Raw genomic sequence first — 25,764 nt, 5'->3', positions numbered from 1 at the left:
ATCCCTCATCTCCTTCCGCCTTCTTCGGACTGTGCGGCTTCATGGCCGTGGCATGCGATAAGGGATCAGCTGATGCCGCATAGTTTGAAGCAGGTGTAAGAACCCAAGCGAGAGGCGAACATATGTACTGCGCCAGGCCATGAATCCCAGCCCCGCAGTGTTTTAACAATGTTAAGACACTGCGGGGCTGGGATTCATGGGCATCGCGAACCGCACCGGCCGACATCAAATGTTGTCAGAGGACGGGCAGCGCTAACAGCGCAAGGCCAAGGGATAACACGACAGCGCAGACTCCTGTGCAACAAATAACGATGCTCAGGAGGCCGCGCAAAGCACCAAGGTGGCATTTTTGTCAGCTGTGCTGCGTCTCATTACGAAGGGAACTCCCGCCTCCAAAACAGTTTGACTGTGTAAGGGCCTAAATGTTATACGTGTTCCTTTCAGCGTGTGCAAGGAGCAAAATTAAAAGAGCAACCTTTGACTTGTGCAGCACTACTGCTGCATAAGCTGTGGCTCTTCTAGTTTGTAACACCTGAGGGGGGGTTAAAGGTTACCTTTGAAATTGGTTCAATTAGGCTTCGGCCTACACTCCGCTCCCTCTCCTCCTCCTGCTGACCCTGGGCTCTAACACCGCCAGTTGGGGCCCAGATGTGCTAGCTGCACAGAGAAAAACACCAGCCAATGTGTCAGTGGGGTCCAGCACCGCCAGCTGTTCCCCTGCTGTGTAGCCGGCAACGTGTCCTGCAACAGCCACGCAGACACAACAGACCCAAAGCTGCCGCCAGTGCAGGCTTCGGCCTACACTCCCCTCCCCCTCCTCCTCCTGCTGACCCTGGGCTCTAACACCGCCAGTTGGGGCCTCAGATGTGCTAGCTGCACAGAGAAAAACACCAGCCAATGTGTCAGTGGGGTTCAGCACCGCCAGCTGTTCCCCTGCTGTGTAGCCGGCAACGTGTCCTGCGACAGCCACGCAGACACAACAGACCCAAAGCTGCCACCAGTGCAGGCTTCGGCCTACACTCCCCTCCCTCTCCTCCTTCTGCTGACCCTGGGCTCTAACACTGCCAGTTGGGGCTCTAGGAAGACAAGCTTGAATAGGTCCCCATCCTGGTTCCAGTACCGTCAGCTGGTTCCGGGCAGAGCCTTTGGCTTAGGTGCCTCCCTCTGGGTATCCGAGTTCCACCAACGTCAGGTGGTCCTTGGTAGTGCTTTCAGGCACGGGTACCTCCTGCTTAGTAACCGGGTTCCAGTAACGTCAGCTGGTCCACGGTAGTTCCATTGGCTCTTGGACCTTCGGGTAGCCATCCGAGTTCCAGTTCCATCAGCTGTTTCTCGGCATTTTCTCAGCCTTCTTGTACCTTCTGCTACATTTCCAAGTTCAAGACCCTAAAGACGATGACCCGGAAGACCACCCCTAAGATGATGACGACACCAGAGACGACAACCACCGAGATGACGACGACCCTGGAGACGATGACCCTGAAGACGACCCCGATGACGACGACCCCGGAGACGACGACCCTGGAGACAACGACGACAACCTGGAAGACCGAGAAGCAGAAGAACAAGAGGCTGCAGAACAAAGAGCAGAAGAACATTAAGCATAAGACTAAATATCAGAGCAAAAGATATTATCTAAATTATAAGCAGAAGAAGACTAAGCAGTGTATGGGGGTGAGTCCGTTCCTCCTCGTGGTGCCCCTGGATAAAGCCTGATGCTGCAGGCCAAACTGAACGCGGACAAATGTAACTCTTTTGTGACAGGCAGAACGGAAGGTGTAATCTTCAAACTTTTATAGATAACAACTACGGGAATGCCTGTCACAAATAAGAATATGATGAAGAAGTTGAATATGAAGAAGATAATAGTTAAATAAAAAGAATATGAACGATGTAACAAAAAAAAAAAATAGGTAGAAGATGAAGAAGAAGATGAATAAGGTGAAGAAGTTGATGTCAATGAAGCTGATGATGAGGATAATGAAGAAGAAAGTGTCGGAGAAGTAAAAAAGAAGGTGAAGGGCGTGGAAGTAGAGAAACATCAATATCTGACAAAATAAGTAAAAAATTAACATAGTCAAAATCTTTCTAACGCCGAACGTCATAAAAAAAAATAAAAATCCTGCTATTCTATTTGATTGGGCTAAACCTCTGTGCCTTTAATGTCTCCGCCACCTCCCCCAATACATCCTACATTATTCTTAGTTGTTTTCCTTCATGTAGAATGAACCTACAAGGAAAGAAAGGGTTTATTTTAATTCCGATATTTTCGTCCCATTGACTTGCATTGGGATCGGGTATCGGTATCGGATTAGATCCGATACTTTGACGGTATCGGCCGATACTTTCCGATACCGATACTTTCCGATATCGGAAGGTATCGCTCAACACTATTGGTCAGACATCCTGTTTATTAGTTATCAATTTTTAATATCTGCAGATAGTAAAAGTTAGTGGGGGTTACAAACTGGAAGTTATGGTTCATACATTTTCTGAGGCACGTTTGATAAATTAATCAGAAATGATAGATTCCCTGTAGACATGAAGCACGCGGTGCTGTGTCTGAGCCTCTATAATTAGTACTGAATCTCTGCACGGAACGAGTCTCTGGGGTCAATGTGACAAATATAAAGAGCTCGGGATTGTCATCTCTGGGCTGCAGTCGTATGCTGTCATAGATAAGAGACATGTATTCCAGATATTGATCTTTTCATATATCACAGCTTATTTATGCTAATTTTATCTGCCATTATAGAAAAATTTGTGAAATTTGACTTCAACATTGGACCCTTCAGTGAACATGATGAGAACCACCATATTTTGTGTTCATATTCCCCAGTTCAGTGGATAAGTTGTAAATGCAGGAGTTCTGACCATGAGTATTAAAAGAGACATGGAAAATGCACATAATAATAAAGGTAAGGGTAGCAATGTAAAGTTTTACTGTATCTGATCTAAAATGTCCCAACTTGGGCAGTTATGGATGGGCCAGAAGTAGAAAATTCACCCAAGCCTTAGGTCCTTAAGCGTCCCAATTAGGGTTGAGCGACTTTCATTTTTTTAAGATCGAGTCGGGTTTTGGGAAACCCGATTTTGTCCAGAGTCGAGTCGAGTGCAGTCGGCCGATTATCGCTAAAAGTCGGGGATCGACCGAAACACGAAACCCAATGCAAGTCAATGGGGAAGCATAGTCGGCAGTGAGTGGAGGCCAGGAAAACACCTACAGTGCCCATTTTAATGCCAAAAACTTAATTAACTTTATAATAATAGTTGGGCATTGGAAATTGGGGGTCATTTGGCCAAAGTTGTGGGGGGAGTAGGGCTGGCTCAATTTTTTCGTGGGCCCAGGAAACGCGGAATACGTCACGGCGGTGGAGCAGGGAGAGGTAAGTATTTCAACGTTGCAAGTGCTGTGATCCTGAGCAAGCAGGGGGGGCCCACTCGTTCGCATTGGCACAGGGCCCCTCAAAGTACGGCAGTGTGTTTGCATGGCGGGGGCGCCTCCCACCAGCAGCGACACTTTTGCGTACTCTGAGGGGCCCTGTGCCAGTGACGTCGCCAACGAGTATGCCCCCCCCCACCTGATGAAGGAACCTGCACTTTCATCTGCACCTTCCTCTTTGTCCCTGTGTAAGGTGGTATAACATGCGGGAAGGGGAACCTTACTTTCAGCAGGGTCAGATTCTGGCTGTGTAGAGTGCAAGGGGAATGTAGTGGTCTAGGTCAATGTACCAGCAGACTCATCTAGCAATGGCTGGGCAATGGGCAGGATGAAGAGGAAACAGATATAGGGCCAAAGAATAAAGTAGGCTAAATGCAGTTCAAAATTGGTAACAGGACTAAACAGGCGGCATTGCTTTGTTCAGTGGAGTAGCAAACCCAAGAGCAGCAGACACTGTTTCAAGGGCCCAACCACACTAGTAGGCCAAATGCAGTTTAATATCTGATAGTATAGGCCGAAAGCCAGAAGGTAGAAGCTCAGCTTTATTCAGTTGAGGACAACACCAGGCAGGGGCAGACACCGTTAGTAGGCCGGAACCACCAATTTTTAAAAAAACAGCAGTTAATCAGAGCCAGAAGGTAGAAGCTCAGCTTTATTCAGTTGAGGACAACACCAGGCAGGGGCAGACACCGTTAGTAGGCCGGAACCACCAATTTTTTAAAAAAACAGCAGTTAATCAGAGCCAGAAGGTAGAAGCTCAGCTTTATTCAGTTGAGGACAACACCAGGCAGGGGCAGACACCGTTAGTAGGCCGGAACCACCAATTTTTTAAAAAACAGCAGTTAATCAGAGCCAGAAGGTAGAAGCTCAGCTTTATTCAGTTGAGGACAACACCAGGCATTGGCAGACACCGTTAGTAGGCCGGAACCACCAATTTTTTAAAAAACAGCAGTTAATCAGAGCCAGAAGGTAGAAGCTCAGCTTTATTCAGTTGAGGACAACACCAGGCATTGGCAGACACCGTTAGTAGGCCGGAACCACCAATTTTTTAACAAACAGCAGTTAATCAGAGCCAGAAGGTAGAAGCTCAGCTTTATTCAGTTGAGGACAACACCAGGCAGGGGCAGACACCGTTAGTAGGCCGGAACCACCAATTTTTAAAAAAACAGCAGTTAATCAGAGCCAGAAGGTAGAAGCTCAGCTTTATTCAGTTGAGGACAACACCAGGCATTGGCAGACACCGTTAGTAGGCCGGAACCACCAATTTTTTAAAAAACAGCAGTTAATCAGAGCCAGAAGGTAGAAGCTCAGCTTTATTCAGTTGAGGACAACACCAGGCAGGGGCAGACACCGTTAGTAGGCCGGAACCACCAATTTTTAAAAAAACAGCAGTTAATCAGAGCCAGAAGGTAGAAGTTCAGCTTTATTCAGTTGAGGACAACACCAGGCAGGGGCAGACACCGTTAGTAGGCCGGAACCACCAATTTTTTAAAAACAGCAGTTAATCAGAGCCAGAAGGTAGAAGCTCAGCTGTATTCAGTTGAGGACAACTTGAATTAGGGACTGCAGACAGACTTAGCAGGCTGTCCCCTGTGTGGACCATGCATCCAATACATTAACCCATTGCGCCACAAAGGACACGTAACCTTCCGTGGCCATGCCTACAGGTCCATGTGTCTGTTGTCAGGTGTACCTTTGGACTCACAGATTGACAGAATGCAAGGACAATGCGGTCTTTAACATGCTGGTGGAGGGGTGGGATGGCTTTTCTCGCAAAAGAAGTCAACTGGGTAGCTCATAGCGTGGTACAGCGTAGTCCATCATGGCTTTATTAATATTAAAAAAAATGAAAAAATAGGCTCTATGCACTGTAAATTAGGTTCCAGGGGTACACGGGCAGCAGTGGTCTGGTCAGTGGAGGCCTAGTGGAAGGAGGGACCGCAGACAGGCTTCGAAGGCCTAATACAATAAAATGGGCTGGCTGTAGGCACTTTATAATTGTTTCCAGGGGTACACGGGCAGCAGTGGTCTGGTCAGTGGAGGCCTAGTGGAAGGAGGGACCGCAGACAGGCTTCAAAGGCCTAACACAATAAAATGGGCTGGCTGTAGGCACTTTATAATTGTTTCCAGGGGTACACGGGCAGCAGTGGTCTGGTCAGTGGAGGCCTAGTGGAAGGAGGGACCGCAGACAGGCTTCGAAGGCCTAACACAATAAAATGGGCTGGCTGTAGGCACTTTATAATTGTTTCCAGGGGTACACGGGCAGCATTGGTCTGGTCAGTGGAGGCCTAGTGGAAGGAGGGACCGCAGACAGGCTTCGAAGGCCTAACACAATAAAATGGGCTGGCTGTAGGCACTTTATAATTGTTTCCAGGGGTACACGGGCAGCAGTGGTCTGGTCAGTGGAGGCCTAGTGGAAGGAGGGACCGCAGACAGGCTTCAAAGGCCTAACACAATAAAATGGGCTGGCTGTAGGCACTTTATAATTGTTTCCAGGGGTACACGGGCAGCAGTGGTCTGGTCAGTGGAGGCCTAGTGGAAGGAGGGACCGCAGACAGGCTTCGAAGGCCTAACACAATAAAATGGGCTGGCTGTAGGCACTTTATAATTGTTTCCAGGGGTACACGGGCAGCAGTGGTCTGGTCAGTGGAGGCCTAGTGGAAGGAGGGACCGCAGACAGGCTTCAAAGGCCTAACACAATAAAATGGGCTGGCTGTAGGCACTTTATAATTGTTTCCAGAGGTACACGGGCAGCAGTGGTCTGGTCAGTGGAGGCCTAGTGGAAGGAGGGACCGCAGTGTCACGATACTAGTGGATACAACTGGACACCAGTGGCTAGGTCAAAGAGACTGCAGACATAATGGTTTGAACAAGCAAGATTGTATTTGTGATCTGAATGCTATATAGCATGTAAGTCCAGATAAATGTTCAGTCAATCTGATAAACAGTAATAGCAGAGCTGATACTCTGCGACACAGCATGCAAAGTCACTGAGCAATGAGTGCACAAGACACAGTCTCTTGCAGAGCAGAGGAACACATTAGCTGGCTGGAGTTCTTACTTCACCGCAGGTGTGGTCAGGCAGAGATTTCTGATGTCAGGTGTTTAGCAATCACTTGGTCAGCAGGCAGGGATCCAGACATGCAGGTTGGCAGAGGACTCCGCCGTTAGGAAAGGACCCACAGGGATTGTAAGTCCAGGCTTGGGACTGCAGAGGAACAAGGTCCAAAACATAATACACAAGCAATGAAACAGAGCAGGTGCTGGCTTTATATACAACTTTGGCAGGAAGCAAGATGGCCGACGTGAAACATCAAGATCCATGTTAACTAAGGGCAAGTCTAAGGGCAAGAGAAACAGATTCCAGGACTAGATACTGACATTACTCCCACCTCAAGAACGGCCTCCGGATGACCCAAAACCAGGTTTGCCAGGGTACCTTTGATGGAACTGCTCAATCAGTCGGGAGGCGTTAATATTGTTCACGGGTTCCCAGGAATTCTCCTCTGAAGAATAGCCTTGCCATTTAATCAGATACTGCAATCGATTTCTGTAGATTCTTGAATCCAGAATCCTCTCAACGATGAACTGCTCTTGACCATCCACAAGAACGGGATTGGGCGGAGGAGATGAACGTCCTGGAAAAGGATTTGGTACTACAGCCTTTAGGAGGGAAGTATGAAAGACAGGATGTATCTTCATTGTTCCTGGGAGTTTTAAGCAACATGCAACAGCCCCTACCAGACCACTGATCCTATAAGGACCGATGTACTTCTGTCCCAACTTAGGAGAAGGGATCTTCATCTTTAAATTCTTTGTAGATAACCAGACTAAATCTCCTACCTTAAATTTTGGTGTTGGTTTGCGAAATCTGTCAGCTGCATTCTTGTACCTATCTTGTGCGGAACCCAAAGTCTTTCAGAAGTTCAAGGTTCTGTTGAAGTGAAGAGATCCTGTCGGCAACTGCTGGTAAAGATGTATCTACCGGTAATCTGGGAAGAATGCTAGGGTGATAACCCAGGTTAGCGTAGAATGGAGACTGCTTGGTGGAGGCACTCTGAGAGTTGTTGTAAGAAAATTCAGCCAATGGGAGTAGCCTTACCCAATCATCTTGCAAATGGCAAACGTAGCAGCGAAGGTATTGCTCCAGTGTTTGATTGGTACGTTCTGTCTGCCCGTTGGACTGTGGGTGGAAAGCAGAAGATAAGTTTACTTCTATGCCTAGTGCCGAACAAAAGCTTCGCCAGAACTTTGAAGTAAATTGAACTCCACGGTCCGAAACAACTTCATCCGGAACCCCGTGCAGACGAAAGATGTTCTGGATAATTAGATCAGCAGTGTCCTTCGCAGAGGGTAAACCGGAACAAGGGATGAAATGGGCCGCCTTGGTCAGGCGATCGACCACCACCAAAATTGTACTCTTTCCCTCGGAAAGGGGCAGTTCTACAATAAAGTCCATAGAAATGGATCCCCACGGGCGAGACGGCACCGGCAAAGGCTGTAACAGACCAGTAGGGGAGGCACGTGGGACCTTGAATTTGGCACATACCTCGCAAGATGAAACGTACTTCTGAACATCCTTCCAAAAACCTGGCCACCAGAAGAAGCGAGATAAGAATTCTTGAGTCTTCTGAATTCCTCTGTGCCCTGCAACCTTAGAGTCATGAACCATTCTCAACACTCTTAACCTCACAGCTTCAGGAATGTAGAGGCGCCGTTCCCGGGTCCAAACTCCATTCCTAAAAAGAAGGCTTACCTCATCAGATGGCTGAGACAGGAAAAGATCAGAGTTGTAAGCTTCTTTGATGACCTGCAACAAATCTTGGTTATGAATGACACCTACAAAATTGCAATCAGAAAGTATGGTCTTAGGTGGAGCATCTGGAACAGTGTCAGTAGAGTACATCCGGGATAGAGCATCTGCTTTTCCATTGCGAGAACCTGGTCTATAAGAGATTGTAAAATTGAATTGGTTAAGGAAAAGACTCCAACGGGCCTGCCGTGGGGTCAGGCATCTTGCTGACCTGATGAACTCAAGGTTGCGGTGGTCCGTGAGGACAATGATCGGTTGTGAAGCTCCTTGCAGAAGATGTCTCCACTCCTTGAAGGCGGCGATGATAGCCAGTAATTCTTTATTTCCTACATCATAGTTCTTTTCGGCAGGAGACAGTCGCTTGGAAAGAAAAGCACAAGGATGAAGTAAATCTTTCTCACCTGTTCTTTGGGACAGTATAGCCCCGACGGCACAGTTTGAGGCATCTACTTCAATAATGAAGGTGAGTTCCGGGTCAGGGTGGATCAATACTGGTGCTGACGTGAACTTGGTCTTGAGTCGAGAGAATGCTTCTTGGGCTTGAGGGGACCAAATAAATGCTGTCTTCTTCTGTGTCAACCGGGTGATGGGTGAGACGATGTCAGAGAAGTTCTTGTTGAAACGTCTGTAGAAGTTAGCAAATCCGATGAAACGTTGGACTTCCTTGACGTTCTTGGGGATTGGCCACTCCTGAATTGCCCTGATCTTGCTGTTATCCATACTCAGACCCTGTGGAGAAATTACATAACCTAAGAATTGGATCTCCGACTTGTGAAATTCGCACTTCCCCAGCTTGATGTACAGATGGTGTTCCCTCAAACGCTGCAAGACAGTCTTGACATGTTGCTGATGTTCCTCCATGGAGCTAGAAAAAATCAGAATGTCATCCAAATAGATTACGACAAAAATATCAAGAATGTCTCTAAAAATATCATTTACTAGGTGTTGGAAGGTTGCTGGGGCATTGCAAAGTCCAAATGGCATGACCAAATACTCAAAGTGTCCATATCGAGACCTAAATGCTGTTTTCCATTCGTCTCCAGGTCTTATACGGACTAGATTGTATGCCCCGCGTAGGTCCAATTTTGAAAAGACCTTGGCCTGCCGAACTCTCTCGAGAAGCTCCGGAATTAATGGCAGGGGGTAGCGGTTCTTGATGGTTACCTTGTTAATTTCCCGGTAATCAACACAGGGTCTGAGAGATCCATCCTTCTTTTTAACGAAAAAGATGGGTGCACCGGCTGGAGAGGACGAGGGGCGTATGAACCCCTTAGACAGGTTCTCGTCAATATATTCTTTGAGAGTCTTGAGCTCAGGACCGGACAATGGATAAATATTTCCAAAAGGAATGGTAGCAGCAGGCAGAAGCTCGATTGGACAGTCATAAGAGCGGTGTGGTGGCAATTTGTCTGCATTCTTTTTATCGCACACATCCGAAAATTCTTTATAAACTGTCGGTAACTTTAGGTCTGATGATGGGTCGCCCGGAGATGGATCAATCAAATTCACAGAGGTTACCTCCTTAGCTGGGAAGCGCAATCTCTTTGTCTCCCAGTCAATGATGGGATTTTGAGCCTGCAACCAGGGTAAACCCAAGATAATAGGGAAATGTGGAGAGGAAATCAGAAGGAAGGGCAATTTCTCCTGGTGATCATCTCCCATGAGGACCTTCAGTGATTCAGTCTGCTGGTCTACTGGCCCCGAGGTCAAAGGGGATCCATCCACAGTCTCCATCAGAATTGAAGATACTCTCCTCTGTGATCGGATTCCATATTTCTTAGCAAAAGAAGTGTCCATGAAGTTACCGCTGGCCCCAGAGTCTATCATGGCGGAACTGTTCACCCAACGGGAGTCAATCAAGATCTTGATAGGGAGGTAACAATGTGAGTCTTTTTTTTTATTGACAGGGTGTGAAACTGCAGAAGATAGAACAACAGCATTGATGGGTAGTACCGTTTCGGATGTAACAGAGTTCATATCTGAAAAGTCATAATCCGGAACAGTTGCTGCAATCTCGGGTGGCCCTGATTCGGAAGTCACGGAGTATGATTTAGAGAAGTCGCGTTCTACCACGGCTGCGGTGGTCCTGCGAGAACGACTGGGACAGTTGATAATAAAATGTCCTGACTTCCCGCAGTAAAAACACAAATTCTCCTTGAAACGAAATTCCTTCCGTTCATCACTTACTCGACTTCGTAGGGAATTTACCTGCATCGGCTCGGGTGCGGACTCCTGAGGACTTGAGTCTGGAGTCTCCTTAGGAAGAAAAGGAAGAAGCGATTTATTGCTGCGGTTCATCTCAGTCCACCTTTCTAGTTTTCGTTCAGAGATTCGAGCGTCTAGGCGAATACAGTGATTGATGAAATCTCCTAGAGCAGTGGGAGCCTCCGCACGTGCAAGCTCGTCCTTGATAGAACTGGACAACCCCTTCTTAAATATTGAGTACTTTGCTGCACTATTCCAGGTGGTATCCTGAGCCCACCTTCTAAAGTCCATAGCATACTCAGTCACTGGGCGTTTACCTTGACGCAAATTCAGCAGGGCCGTCTCCGCTGTAAGGCAACGGTTCGGATCATCAAACATCTGCCCCATGGCAGCAATAAACATATTAAAGTCATTCAGACATGCATCCTGCGATTCTATAAGAGGGTTTGCCCAGGCAAGAGCCTTGTTAGTCAGCAACATGATAATAGTCAATACTTTGGATCGGTCCGTAGGAAACTGTGTGACATGTGCAGCAAAGTATAAACGACACTGGTTCAGAAACCCACGGTATTTGTCTCGGTCGCCACCAAACCTAAATGGCGGTAGTTTGGGGATGGCAGGAACAGAAGCCTGAGATTGTGCCTCCAGAGCCGCAACTCGACCACGCAATTCCTGAAGGGTCTGACTGAGCACTTGTATATCATACTTAGTCTGCCCCTCTAGGCCTTCTATTCTGCTCTTCCATGTCTGCACTTCAGCGTGTACAGTGGCAGTGATATTATTTAGCTTCTTAACACGCACCTCTAAAGTCTCTGACCCAGCGGCATCCATTTTTTTTTAGGCTTGTGTATCCTGTCACGATACTAGTGGATACAACTGGACACCAGTGGCTAGGTCAAAGAGACTGCAGACATAATGGTTTGAACAAGCAAGATTGTATTTGTGATCTGAATGCTATATAGCATGTAAGTCCAGATAAATGTTCAGTCAATCTGATAAACAGTAATAGCAGAGCTGATACTCTGCGACACAGCATGCAAAGTCACTGAGCAATGAGTGCACAAGACACAGTCTCTTGCAGAGCAGAGGAACACATTAGCTGGCTGGAGTTCTTACTTCACCGCAGGTGTGGTCAGGCAGAGATTTCTGATGTCAGGTGTTTAGCAATCACTTGGTCAGCAGGCAGGGATCCAGACGTGCAGGTTGGCAGAGGACTCCGCCGTTAGGAAAGGACCCACAGGGATTGTAAGTCCAGGCTTGGGACTGCAGAGGAACAAGGTCCAAAACATAATACACAAGCAATGAAACAGAGCAGGTGCTGGCTTTATATACAACTTTGGCAGGAAGCAAGATGGCCGACGTGAAACATCAAGATCCATGTTAACTAAGGGCAAGTCTAAGGGCAAGAGAAACAGATTCCAGGACTAGATACTGACACGCAGACAGGCTTCAAAGGCCTAACACAATAAAATGGGCTGGCTGTAGGCACTTTATAATTGTTTCCAGGGGTACACGGGCAGCAGTGGTCTGGTCAGTGGAGGCCTAGTGGAAGGAGGGACCGCAGACAGGCTTCGAAGGCCTAACACAATAAAATGGGCTGGCTGTAGGCACTTTATAATTGTTTCCAGGGGTACACGGGCAGCAGTGGTCTGGTCAGTGGAGGCCTAGTGGAAGGAGGGACCGCAGACAGGCTTCGAAGGCCTAACACAATAAAATGGGCTGACTGTAGGCACTTTATAATTGTTTCCAGGGGTACACGGGCAGCAGTGGTCTGGTCAGTGGAGGCCTAGTGGAAGGAGGGACCGCAGACAGGCTTCGAAGGCCTAACACAATAAAATGGGCTGGCTGTAGGCACTTTATAATTGTTTCCAGGGGTACACGGGCAGCAGTGGTCTGGTCAGTGGAGGCCTAGTGGAAGGAGGGACCGCAGACAGGCTTCGAAGGCCTAACACAATAAAATGGGCTGGCTGTAGGCACTTTATAATTGTTTCCAGGGGTACACGGGCAGCAGTGGTCTGGTCAGTGGTGGCCTAGTGGAAGGAGGGACCGCAGACAGGCTTCAAAGGCCTAACACAATAAAATGGGCTGGCTGTAGGCACTTTATAATTGTTTCCAGGGGTACACGGGCAGCAGTGGTCTGGTCAGTGGAGGCCTAGTGGAAGGAGGGACCGCAGACAGGCTTCAAAGGCCCAACACAATAAAATGGGCTGGCTGTAGGCACTTTATAATTGTTTCCAGGGGTACACGGGCAGCAGTGGTCTGGTCAGTGGAGGCCTAGTGGAAGGAGGGACCGCAGACAGGCTTCGAAGGCCTAACACAATAAAATGGGCTGGCTGTAGGCACTTTATAATTGTTTCCAGGGGTACACGGGCAGCATTGGTCTGGTCAGTGGAGGCCTAGTGGAAGGAGGGACCGCAGACAGGCTTCGAAGGCCTAACACAATAAAATGGGCTGGCTGTAGGCACTTTATAATTGTTTCCAGGGGTACACGGGCAGCAGTGGTCTGGTCAGTGGAGGCCTAGTGGAAGGAGGGACCGCAGACAGGCTTCGAAGGCCTAACACAATAAAATGGGCTGGCTGTAGGCACTTTATAATTGTTTCCAGGGGTACACGGGCAGCAGTGGTCTGGTCAGTGGAGGCCTAGTGGAAGGAGGGACCGCAGACAGGCTTCAAAGGCCTAACACAATAAAATGGGCTGGCTGTAGGCACTTTATAATTGTTTTCAGGGGTACACGGGCAGCAGTGGTCTGGTCAGTGGAGGCCTAGTGGAAGGAGGGACCGCAGACAGGCTTCAAAGGCCTAACACAATAAAATGGGCTGGCTGTAGGCACTTTATAATTGTTTCCAGGGGTACACGGGCAGCAGTGGTCTGGTCAGTGGAGGCCTAGTGGAAGGAGGGACCGCAGACAGGCTTCGAAGGCCTAACACAATAAAATGGGCTGGCTGTAGGCACTTTATAATTGTTTCCAGGGGTACACGGGCAGCATTGGTCTGGTCAGTGGAGGCCTAGTGGAAGGAGGGACCGCAGACAGGCTTCGAAGGCCTAACACAATAAAATGGGCTGGCTGTAGGCACTTTATAATTGTTTCCAGGGGTACACGGGCAGCAGTGGTCTGGTCAGTGGAGGCCTAGTGGAAGGAGGGACCGCAGACAGGCTTCGAAGGCCTAACACAATAAAATGGGCTGGCTGTAGGCACTTTATAATTGTTTCCAGGGGTACACGGGCAGCATTGGTCTGGTCAGTGGAGGCCTAGTGGAAGGAGGGACCGCAGACAGGATTCGAAGGCCTAACACAATAAAATGGGCTGGCTGTAGGCACTTTATAATTGTTTCCAGGGGTACACGGGCAGCAGTGGTCTGGTCAGTGGAGGCCTAGTGGAAGGAGGGACCGCAGACAGGCTTCGAAGGCCTAACACAATAAAATGGGCTGGCTGTAGGCACTTTATAATTGTTTCCAGGGGTACACGGGCAGCAGTGGTCTGGTCAGTGGAGGCCTAGTGGAAGGAGGGACCGCAGACAGGCTTCAAAGGCCTAACACAATAAAATGGGCTGGCTGTAGGCACTTTATAATTGTTTCCAGGGGTACACGGGCAGCAGTGGTCTGGTCAGTGGAGGCCTAGTGGAAGGAGGGACCGCAGACAGGCTTCGAAGGCCTAACACAATAAAATGGGCTGGCTGTAGGCACTTTATAATTGTTTCCAGGGGTACACGGGCAGCAGTGGTCTGGTCAGTGGAGGCCTAGTGGAAGGAGGGACCGCAGACAGGCTTCGAAGGCCTAACACAATAAAATGGGCTGGCTGTAGGCACTTTATAATTGTTTCCAGGGGTACACAGGCAGCAGTGGTCTGGTCAACGGAGGCCGATTGTAATGAGTGTCTGCCAGTTAGTAGTCATAAACAACAATTAAATGTGAATGTCTCGCATTAAAACAAAACAAAAACACTAAAGGGTGCAATCATTAGGTTCAGGGGTGGGATCCTCTGCGTTGTTTCAGACCTACTAATTTAGCGCAAAGTATTTACTGTGGTAAATAGAGGACACTGCCCCTGACTATGTTAAGTACCATCATACATGTCAACACAATGGTATTGTCAGTGGCAGGTATGGAAGGATGTCAGCGCATAGACTAAACATTGGTGGAAGTGTGAGAGATAACTGTGGAAGTGGTAGAGCAATGTTTGACCTGGGGGTGGGTGAACTCTCTTGTGGCCGGCGGTACAGGCCCAGGGCCCCTCATGTTACAACAGTGTGTCTGACGTTGGGTGCGCACCACCACCGCCAGAGACACTTTATTGTACTATGAGGGACCCAGTAGCAATGCCGTCGACCAAAAGCAAGCACACCCACCTCTTCAGACAAACAGCAGTCTCACGGGTGCTTGCGCCAAGTCGCGATACCACGGCCCCGTGTGGGGAGTTTGGCCATTTAGGGAGGTGTAAACATGTCGTATGCTGGACAATCAGCTGCAGAAAATTAGACATTAGAAAAGTAATTCACAGTAGTCCACAGGCAAGAGCTTTTCATAGGAAAGCTAGGTGTCAGCCGGGCAAGGTGGGGCAAAAGATTTTGAAATCCAGTTGTGGTTCATTTTAATGAATGTTAGATCGTCAACATTTTGGGTAGCCAGACGAGTCCTTTTTTCGGTTAATATTGAACCTGCAGCACTGAATACTCTTTCTGATAGGACACTTGCTGCCAGGCAAGCAAGCTCCTGCAATCCATATTCTGCCAATTCTGGCCAGGTGTCTAATTTTGATGCCCAGTAATCAAATGGGAATGACGGTTGAGGGATAACATCGATAAGGGATGAAAAATAGTTAGTAACCATACTGGACAAATGTTGTCGCCTGTCACTTTCAATTGATGCAGCAGTACCTGTCCTGTCTGCGGTCATAGCAAAATCACTCCACAACCTGGTCAGAAAACCCCTCTGTCCAACGCCACTTCTGATGTGTGCACCCCTATCACTCCTAGTCTGTTGCCCCCTTGAGCTCGTGTGAGAACGATCACGTGTGCTGTGTGCTGGGAATGCCTGAAGCAAACGGTCAACAAGAGTTGATTGTTTGGTTGCTAATATTAGTTCCAAGTTCTCATGTGGCATAATATTTTGCAATTTGCCTTTATAGCGTGGATTGAGGAGGCAGGCCAACCAGTAATCGTCATCGTTCATCATTTTCGTAATGCGTGTGTCCCTTTTTAGGATACATAAGGCATAATCCGCCATGTGGGCCAAAGTTCCAGTTGTCAAATCTCCGGTTGTGATTGGTTGAGGGGCAGTTTCAGTAAATCTACGTCACTTGTGTCCCTCAAAAACCAGAACCCGGCCTTGCCACGCAACCAATTTCCAGTGCCCCCGGGAAAGCTTCCGCATTAAAAATATACTCATCCCCATCATCCTCCTCGTCCTCCACCTCCTCTTCGCCCGCTACCTCGTCCTGTACACTGCCCTGACCAGACAATGGCTGACTGTCATCAAGGCTTTCCTCTTCCTCTGGTGCAGACGCCTGATCCTTTATGTGCGTCAAACTTTGCATCAGCAGACGCATTAGGGGGATGCTCATGCTTATTATGGCGTTGTCTGCACTAACCAGCCGTGTGCATTCCTCAAAACACTGAAGGACTTGACACATGTCTTGTATCTTCGACCACTGCACACCTGACAACTCCATGTCTGCCATCCTACTGCCTGCCCATGTATGTGTATCCTCCCACAAAAACATAACAGCCTGCCTCTGTTGGCACAGTCTCTGAAGCATGTGCAGTGTTGAGTTCCACCTTGTTGCAACGTCTATGATTAGGCGATGCTGGGGAAGGTTCAAAGACCGCTGATAGGTCTGCATACGGCTGGAGTGTACAGGCGAACGTCGGATATGTGAGCAAAGTCCACGCACTTTGAGGAGCAGGTCGGAGAACCCAGGATAAGTTTTCAATAAGCACTGCACCACCAGGTTTAAGGTGTGAGCCAGGCAAGGAATGTGTTTCAGTTGGGAAAGGGAGATGGCAGCCATGAAATTCCTTCCGTTATCACTCACTACCTTGCCTGCCTCAAGATCTACTGTGCCCAGCCACAACTGCGTTTCTTGTTGCAAGAACTCGGACAGAACTTCCGCGGTGTGTCTGTTGTCGCCCAAACACTTCATAGCCAATACAGCCTGCTGACGCTTGCCAGTAGCTGGCCCATAATGGGACAACTGGTGTGCAACAGTGTCATCTGCCGATGGAGTGGTTGGCCGACTGCGGTCTGTGGAAGAGCTGTAGCTTCTGCAGGAGGACGAGGAGGAGGAGGAGGAGGGGGTGCGAACGCCTACAGCCAACTGTTTCCTAGACCGTGGGCTAGGCACAACTGTCCCGAAATTGATGTCCCCTGTGGACCCTGCATCCACCACATTCACCCAGTGTGCCGTGATGGACACATAACGTCCCTGGCCATGCCTACTGGTCCATGCATGTGTAGTCAGGTGCACCTTTGTACTCACAGATTGCCTGAGTGCATGGACGATGCGCTGTTTAACATGCTGGTGCAGGGCTGGGATGGCTTTTCTGGAAAAAAAGTGTCGACTGGGTAGCTCGTATCGTGGTTCAGCGTACTCCATCAGGGCTTTGAAAGCTTCGCTTTCAACTAACCGGTAGGGCATCATCTCTAACGAAATTAGTCTAGCTATGTGGGCGTTAAAACCCTGTGTACGCGGATGCGAGGATAAGTACTTCCTTTTTCTAACCAGAGTCTCATGTAGGGTGAGCTGGACTGGAGAGCTGGAGATCGTGGAACTTTCGGGTGTGTCGGTGTACATGGCAGACTGAGAGACGGTTGGAGACGGTATTGTTTCCGCCGGTGCCCTAGATGCAATATTTGCTCCTACAAAACTGGTGATTCCCTGACCCTGACTGCTTTTGGCTGGCAAAGAAACCTGCACAGATACTGCCGGTGGTGCGGAAAATGGTGGCCTTACAGTGACGGAAGGGATGTTGCGTTGCTGACTAGCTTCATTGGCCGAGGGTGCTACAACCTTAAGGGACGTTTGGTAGTTAGTCCAGGCTTGAAAATGCATGGTGGTTAAGTGTCTATGCATGCAACTAGTATTTAGACTTTTCAGATTCTGACCTCTGCTTAAGCTAGTTGAACATTTTTGACAGATGACTTTGCGCTGATCAATTGGATGTTGTTTAAAAAAATGCCAGACTGCACTCTTCCTAGCATCGGATCCCTTTTCAGGGATTGCAGACTGAGCTTTAACCGGACGGCCACGCTGTCCTCCAACAGGTTTTGGCTTTGACACGCGTTTTGGGCCAGATACGGGCCCGGCAGATGGAAACTGTTGCGATGTTGATGCCTGCTGCGGCCCCTCCTCCACCTCCGCTTCTGAACTACTGCCTCCTGCACCCTGTTCCCCCAATGGCTGCCTATCGGGGTCAACAACAGGGTCATCTATTACCTCCTCTTCGAGCTCGTGTGCAACTTCGTCTGTGTCACTGTGTCGGACGGTGGTATAGCGTTCGTGGCGGGGCAACATAGTCTCATCAGGGTCTGATTGTGGATCAGTACCCTGAGAGGGCAATGTGGTGGTCTGAGTCAAAGGAGCAGCATAGTACTCTGGCTGTGGCTGTGCATCAGTGCACTCCATGTCAGAATCTACTTGTAATGGGCATGGCCTGTTAAGTGTTTCACTTTCTAAGCCAGGGACGGTATGTGTAAAGAGCTCCATGGAGTAACCCGTTGTGTCGCCTGCTGCATCCTTCTCTCTTGTTTTTGCTGAAGAGGACAAGGAAGCGACTTGTCCCTGACCGTGAACATCCACAAGCGACGCGCTGCTTTTACATTTACCAGTTTCAGAAGAGGAGGCAAAAGAGCTAGAGGCTGAGTCTGCAATGTAAGCCAAAACTTGCTGTTGCTGCTCCGGCTTTAAAAGCGTTTTTCCTACTCCCAGAAAAGAGAGCGTTCGAGGCCTTGTGTAGCCAGACGACGAAACTGGCCCCACAGCTCCAGACTTAGGTGGAATATTTTTATCCCCAGGACCACCTGATGCTCCACTACCACTACCATCATTACCAGCTGACAATGAACGCCCACGACGACCTCTTGCACCAGACTTCCTCATTGTTTTAAAATCTTAACCAAAGTAACTTTATTTGTTGCTGTCAAACAACTTACACGGTGAGCTATAACTTCAGTATGATTTCAATATCCCTTAACAGGTTGGTGAGACCACAAGGAAAATCAGGCACAGTGTTACACACTCTGTTTTCTGTGGCACCAAATCACAGAGATGCCACACACGCAGGACTGTCACTCAAGCACAAATGTCAATATTAATCTCCCACTGTTTTCTTTTTTTTTTCTTTTTCAGGGAGACTTTAGAAACCAAATAATAAAAAATAAATAGGCTTTCTATGGCCCACTGAGTGAGAGATGGCACACACAGGAGTCAGGAGTGGCACACAAGCAGAAAGGGCAATATTAATCTCCCACTGTTTTATTTTTTTTTCTTTTTCAGGGAGACTTTAGAAACCAAATAATAAAAAATAAATAGGCTTTCTATGGCCCACTGAGTGAGAGATGGCACACACAGGAGTCAGGAGTGGCACACAAGCAGAAAGGGCAATATTAATCTCCCACTGTTTTATTTTTTTTTTATTTTTCAGGGAGACTTTAGAAACCAAATAATAAAAAATAAATAGGCTTTCTATGGCCCACTGAGTGAGAGATGGCACACACAGGAGTCAGGAGTGGCACACAAGCAGAAAGGGCAATATTAATCTCCCACTGTTTTCTTTTTTTTTTCTTTTTCAGGGAGACTTTAGAAACCAAATAATAAAAAATAAATAGGCTTTCTATGGCCCACTGAGTGAGAGATGGCACACACAGGAGTCAGGAATGGCACACAAGCAGAAAGGGCAATATTAATCTCCCACTGTTTTCTTTTTTTTTTCTTTTTCAGGGAGACTTTAGAAACCAAATAATAAAAAATAAATAGGCTTTCTATGGCCCACTGAGTGAGAGATGGCACACACAGGAGTCAGGAGTGGCACACAAGCAGAAAGGGCAATATTAATCTCCCACTGTTTTATTTTTTGTTTTCTTTTTCAGGGAGACTTTAGAAACCAAATAATAAAAAATTAATAGGCTTTCTATGGCCCACTGAATGAGAGATGGCACACACAGGGATGGCACTCTAGTAGAAATGCCAATCTTACTCTCCCACAAAAAAAAAAAAAAAAAGAAACTGTCCTACAATTACTATCTCCCTGCAGTAATGTAAGCCAGGTATGGCAGGCAGCAATAAGGAGTGGACTGATGCACAAATTAAATAAAAAGTGTGGACAAACAAAAAAGATAGCTGTGCAGAAAGGAAGGAACAAGAGGATATGTGCTTTGAAAAAAGCAGTTGGTTTGCACAGTGGCGTACACACAGCAATACAGCTATCAGGGAGCCTTCTAGGGCAGCCCAATGAGCTACAGCGCTGAGAGAAAAAAAAAAAATGTAGCTTCCACTGTCCCTGCACACCGAAGGTGGTGTTGGACAGTGGAAATCGCTACAGCACAAGCGGTTTGGTGGTTAGTGGACCCTGCCTAACGCTCTCCCTGCTTCTAATGAAGCGGCAGCAACCTCTCCCTAAGCTCAGAGCAGCAGCAGTGAGATGGCGGTCGGCGGGAACGCCCCTTTATAGCCCCTGTGACGCCGCAGACAGCAAGCCAATCACTGCAATGCCCTTCTCTAAGATGGTGGGGACCAGGACCTATGTCATCACGCTGCCCACACTCTGCGTTCACCTTCATTGGCTGAGAAATGGCGCTTTTCGCATCATTGAAACGCGACTTTGGCGCGAAAGTCGCGTACCGCATGGCCGATGCAACGCTGGGATCGGCTCGGTTTCATGAGACGCTGACTTTGCCAAAAGTCGGCGACTTTTGAAAATGAACGACCCGTTTCGCTCAACCCTAGTCCCAATGTCACCTGTATCAGATACAAAACATTGTTATATATGACACCTGGACGTTGAAGCTTCTGTTGCTGATGTTGCATTGAACCTCAGGAGCTTCAAGTAAATGTAAAGTCTGTCTGAGGCCATCAGCTCAAAAAAACCTAGCTGTCCTGACATCCAGAAACCTACTGTAGCTGTGATAGCCACAGGTCTTCTGTGCTCTCACCTTATTTCCATAGCATGGACTCTTTATACAGAGGACATTAAGCCCCTGTGGCACCAGGACTGTAATTCTATTCTAGGCACATTCTATGCCAGTACTAAGATTACAACTCAATAAGGTCTACTCTACGCTATCAATGCTACAGTTATATCTATTCTTTACACGTGAATTCCATTAAATCCTTTATTGAACTTTATAAACATCTTGAGGAGCCCATTACTCCAATCCTGTGTATACAATTTTACACTTTAATCCTTCTGTGACAAGCAGTTAGACTGATGAAGGTCTAGATAAGACCGAAACGTTTACAGACTGCAACAATAAAAAATCCTCTTGCAATGACATACTAAGTTGAGTGCCAAGATCTTTAATTTACTGCACATTGGTTTTGGTATCCTACTTGAGCACCTCACGGTAGTGCCACGCTATGCTCCACAGGAAATTGCCCCATTGGCCTCAGCATGGAGCTGATTACACCAGCTGAAAAACTGCATGCTGTCTGGCTGGATGGCACCATATGTCCCACCAGTATCCCTGACTAAATAGAGCCTGTGGCATCCAGTTATATTGGCAATGATGTCCCTTCCATCAGCAGTGCCACCCACAAAGTGAATATGTTGGCAGTGCACCTATCAACAGAAGCAGACATTCCTGGAGCAGGTAGGGATGTAACAATCACGACTTTAGGACATCTAACTCCTTAAACCCTCTTAGAATAGTGGACATAAGACTCAATAAATGAATCCACAAGAGATAGTATAACATAAAATTTACTATGGAACCAAATTATGGATGGACCGGAAAATACAAGGTGCCCAGTGTTCATATTTAACAAAGGAAACATTTTTTTGCAACCACATTTACAATGTAGAACATCTAAATGTAAGATCATCAGAAATATTTAACAGGTTACTGGTGGTATTAAACTAAGAAAAGGTGTAGATGCAAGTAACCTTCTAAATAAAAAGCTTCAGATGAGGATGTCTTCTATAGGAATTCATGGGTTTTATTTTTGTAGTGCCCCTTTATATTGTCAGAACATGAGCCCCCCAAAGAATTCTCTCGTGAGCCTGCCTAACTACAAAGGTATTTAACCTGTGACACTGACAATGGCACTTAGCTTTTTACAGATCATTTCAGAACTACAGTAGAACTTCTCGAAAAACCACTGCTTGTTGAAGATTTCCCATTCATCCTCTACTTTTCATATTGATCATCTTCTTTGAGAGGACCCCCAGTCTAAAGAAATATTTATTTTTTAATTCAGCTTTGGTAGTCGTCTCAAAGCGGTATCAAAAAGCCAAAATTCAAAGAGTTTGAAAAAAAACAATACTAAGGGTCATGAGCTACAAAGATTCTCATAGAGCCTTGTCTGAGAAATAACCCAATAGAAGTTCAGTGATCGTGATTTTAAACAAATACTTTTTAGACATAAGGATTTTTTTAATATTTTATAGGTTTTGTTTTATTTCTGGCCTTTAGTTATCTTTTGTATATCTTTTTGTTTATGTCACCACAGACATCTCCAATAACACACAAGTGGCGGCCGTGTTTATATTTTCTGGACTGACTGATCACAAGATTCTGCAAACCTTCCTCTTTGCATTATTCATTGTAATCTATCTTGTCACCATATTTGCGAACCTTGGCCTGGTGGCTATTGTTCACAGATCCTCTAATCTTCAGAAGCCAATGTATTACTTCCTGACTTACCTCTCTCTGGTGGACATCTTCTATACATCTACCATAACACCTAAGATGCTTTCCGACCTTATGTCCTTGAAGAAGACCATCTCCTTTGTAGGTTGTGCTCTCCAGTTCTTCTTCTATGCCGCTCTGGCCTCCATAGACTCCCTTCTTCTCTCAACCATGTCATATGACCGCTATGTTGCTATCTGCCATCCTCTTCATTATGTCTCCATAATGACTAAGAAGAAATGCCTAAGCCTTGTTCTTCTTTCCTTCTCCATTGGCTTCTTACAGTCTTCTGTACAGACAGGCTGTGCTTTCTCTCTTCAATTCTGTGGGTCCAACCTCATCGACCACTTCTACTGTGATGCTCCTCTTGTCCTCAGACTGTCCTGCTCAGATACCTCAACATGTGAGATGGTCACTATCTACATTGTCAGTGCTATGGGCATAGGTCCTTTGGTCACTATCCTATTGTCATACCTCCTAATTACTTTCTCAATTTCACGCATGCAATCAGCAGAGAGCAGGAAAAAAGCCTTCAGTACCTGCTCATCACATCTTATCTGTATCTCTGTTTTCTATGGAACCATATTTTTCACCTACCTACATCCTCCTTCCCATGTTTTTACCATCCAAGACAAGGTGGCTTCTGTCTTTTACACAACAGTGACACCAATGCTGAACCCCATTATATATAGTCTGAGAAACCAAGATGTGAAAAGGTCCATCATAGCATCAGTTCAAAAGCAGCTAATGCTGCGTACACATCATTAACTTCTGTCCTACCGACCCTGGTGTAAACAGAAAAATGCAATAAAAAATAAGTTATCTTCATATCTTACTCTAAAATAGTCTAGGATATTTTCACACCAAGACCTGGATATATTGAGGTCAGGTCTAGGAGCCCACTACAAAATGTAGGATCCTGCCATTGATGGTATGATATTGGAAAGGTGACAGAACATTCCTTGTGGTGGCCTCGTAAAGTAGTGTATAAAAGTCATGAATTGAATAAAGAAATGAATACAAAAGAAATCTGAAGAACATAACTCAAAACTTCAAAAGCTACCTGGTAGTACTTACGTTGAGGAACTGTGGTAAGACTAAATGTTTATGAATGAGAAGATCGGCAAGATGGTAAGCCACAAATTAAAAATCAACTTACATGCAGATAAAAGAAATGTGAAGCATCTTGTCCAGAGAAATTCTCAAAGACATTAGAAACCTGTCAGGGGTGGAGATGGAGAGCATGTGTAGGAGTATTGCCCAATCTCCTGGTTGGGGGACATTCAAATCCTGTGCCAAAGAATTTAAAAGACATTATCACATCATTAGTATGAAGTGACCAAATGGGTTTTGTACAATGGCTGCAGTCTATGGATCAATCTTTGGGATTGATCAGCTCCATGAAAGGATTAGGAGGTTCCAGTGCACTCCTGTCATTTGATGCAGTGGACAGAATACACTGGGGCTTCTGAAATGCTGTTAAGTCAAAGAGATTTTCCAGACTTAAGATATTCATGACCTGTCACTAGAAAATATCATCAATATCAGATTGTCGAGAGTCCAAGACCCAACCTATGGCCGGTTGTAGCAGTGAACAGAGTCTTGATGAAGTACCAAGGAATGGCCACTATGCCATGAACAGAGTAATGCTATATGGCACTGTTCACTGTTTACATCCATTGCCGCCAACCTGGTAACAGTAGATCTGTTGAGGTTGCAACCCATATCGGAATCTGTGAAGGCATAATGGACAGAAGAAATGTGACGGTCCATTGTTCAGTAAGAGACCTATTCCAAACATTGAAAAGTATGACTTATCCATTTATCCATAGTATATGTGACTGATTTGTCATAAGATTCCAATGGCTTGGTCATCCACTAATCCCAAAAACAAGGCTTTGAAGAGCCCCGTTAGAATGGAGTAGTGGCAACGCTTAACGGGAAAAGCCGAGTGCTACGGTCAGGTGTTTCTGGTGGTCCCATAGACAATGAATGGAGCCATGGCACGCGCGAACCACTACCATTCTAATGGGGAATTTCAGAGCCCTGTTGTTGAGATTGGTCAGGGTCCCAGAAGTCAGACGCTCACTGATCAACAGGATCATCCTAAGGATAGATGCAATGTTGAGAATAACTACTCAAAGCAAATCTTTATTTTTGAGACTTTAAACCTCACAACACCAATCAGATTGCCACCTATCATGTTAAATAAACTGAAGATAGATAAAGTTATTTTTGAAATCTATCAGTCATCAGGGATGACCATGATTGGACACAAAGAGACTGAGACACTTGATGATTTCCAGATGAAATATAGTGCCAGCAAACCGAGACTTTTTCTCTTTTTTTTATCTCAAGTATCGAAGATAAAAATCAGGTGTTCAATATGAATAATGTCTATAAATAGAACTCATATATCACAAGGAGTAAAGGAAGAGAAGAAAATGACACCCGTTATAATGAATTAATGGCTAGATATATGATAGCATCAGAGACAGTTTTGGTTGACAACCCCCAGAGCCCTTCCTCCTAACTGCCCAGCCCTCCTCCTCCAAAACAAAGATCTCCACCATTACAGAAGATCGACTTTCCACTCTACTCTCAAGATCGCATCTCACCACCTGTGCACTTGACCTGATCCCATCCCACTTCATCCCAAACCTCACCGCAGTCTTCATTCCAACCCTAACCCATTGCTTCAACCTATCACTAACAACTGGTGGTTTCCCCTCAAGCTTTAAACATGCCTCAATCACACCTATCATCCAAAAGGCCTCTCTTGACTCATCCTCTGCATCTAGCTATCGCCCCATATCACTTCTCCCCTATGCCTCAAAACTACTGGAACAACACGTCCATCTTGAACTGTCCTCCCACCTCTCTTCCTGTTCCCTCTTCGACCCCTTTCATGCTGGCTTCCGGCAACATCACTCCACTGAAACTGCCAACTAAAGTCACCAATGACCTATTAACTGCCAAAGCGAAGCGGCACTACTCTGTCCTCCTCCTCCTAGACCTGTCCTCTGCCTTTGACACAGTGCATCATTCCCTATTATTACAGACCCTCTCATCTCTTGGCATCACTGACTTGGCCCTATCCTGGATCTCGTCATATCTAACAGACTGGACATTCAACGTCTCCCACTTGCACACCACCTCCTCACCTTGCCCCCTATCTGTCGGAGTCCCACAAGGTTCAGTGCTAGGGCTTCTGCTCTCCTCCATCTATACCTTTGGCCTTGGACAGCTCGTAGAGTCCCATGGTTTTCAGTATCATCTCTATGCTGACGACACACAGATCTACATCTCTGGATCAGATATCACCACCCTACTAACGAGAATCCCACAATGTCTGTCTGCTATTTCATCCTTCTTCTCCGCTAGATTTCCAAAACTTAATATGGACAAAACAGAATTCATCATCTTTCCCCATCTCACTTGACTCCCCCAACAGAACTATCC

The 25,764-nt window shown here is 46.7% G+C and overlaps 1 protein-coding gene across 1 annotated transcript; it reads left to right on the top strand.

The window, feature by feature from the left end:
- The first annotated feature begins 21,218 nt into the window (after window positions 1–21,218).
- LOC143774605 (olfactory receptor 5B12-like) lies at window positions 21,219–23,070 on the top strand. The gene is made up of 2 exons (XM_077262358.1): window positions 21,219–21,264; window positions 22,124–23,070. The coding sequence occupies exons 1-2, from the start codon at window positions 21,219–21,221 to the stop codon at window positions 23,068–23,070; spliced, it is 993 nt and encodes a 330-aa protein (XP_077118473.1).
- Window positions 23,071–25,764: the final 2,694 nt, after the last annotated feature.

The sequence above is a fragment of the Ranitomeya variabilis genome, chromosome 5 (genome assembly GCF_051348905.1).
Source record: "Ranitomeya variabilis isolate aRanVar5 chromosome 5, aRanVar5.hap1, whole genome shotgun sequence".
NCBI classification, from domain to species: Eukaryota; Metazoa; Chordata; class Amphibia; order Anura; family Dendrobatidae; genus Ranitomeya; species Ranitomeya variabilis.
This window is presented reverse-complemented; position numbering and strand designations above follow the sequence as displayed.

Coding starts and splice junctions, on each gene's coding strand:
- LOC143774605 (XM_077262358.1), top strand. CDS start 21,219: ATGTTGGCAGTGCACCTATCAACAGAAGCAGACATTCCTGGAGCAG. Junction 21,265..22,123: donor AGCAGACATTCCTGGAGCAG/GTAGGGATGTAA, acceptor ATGTCACCACAG/ACATCTCCAATAACACACAA.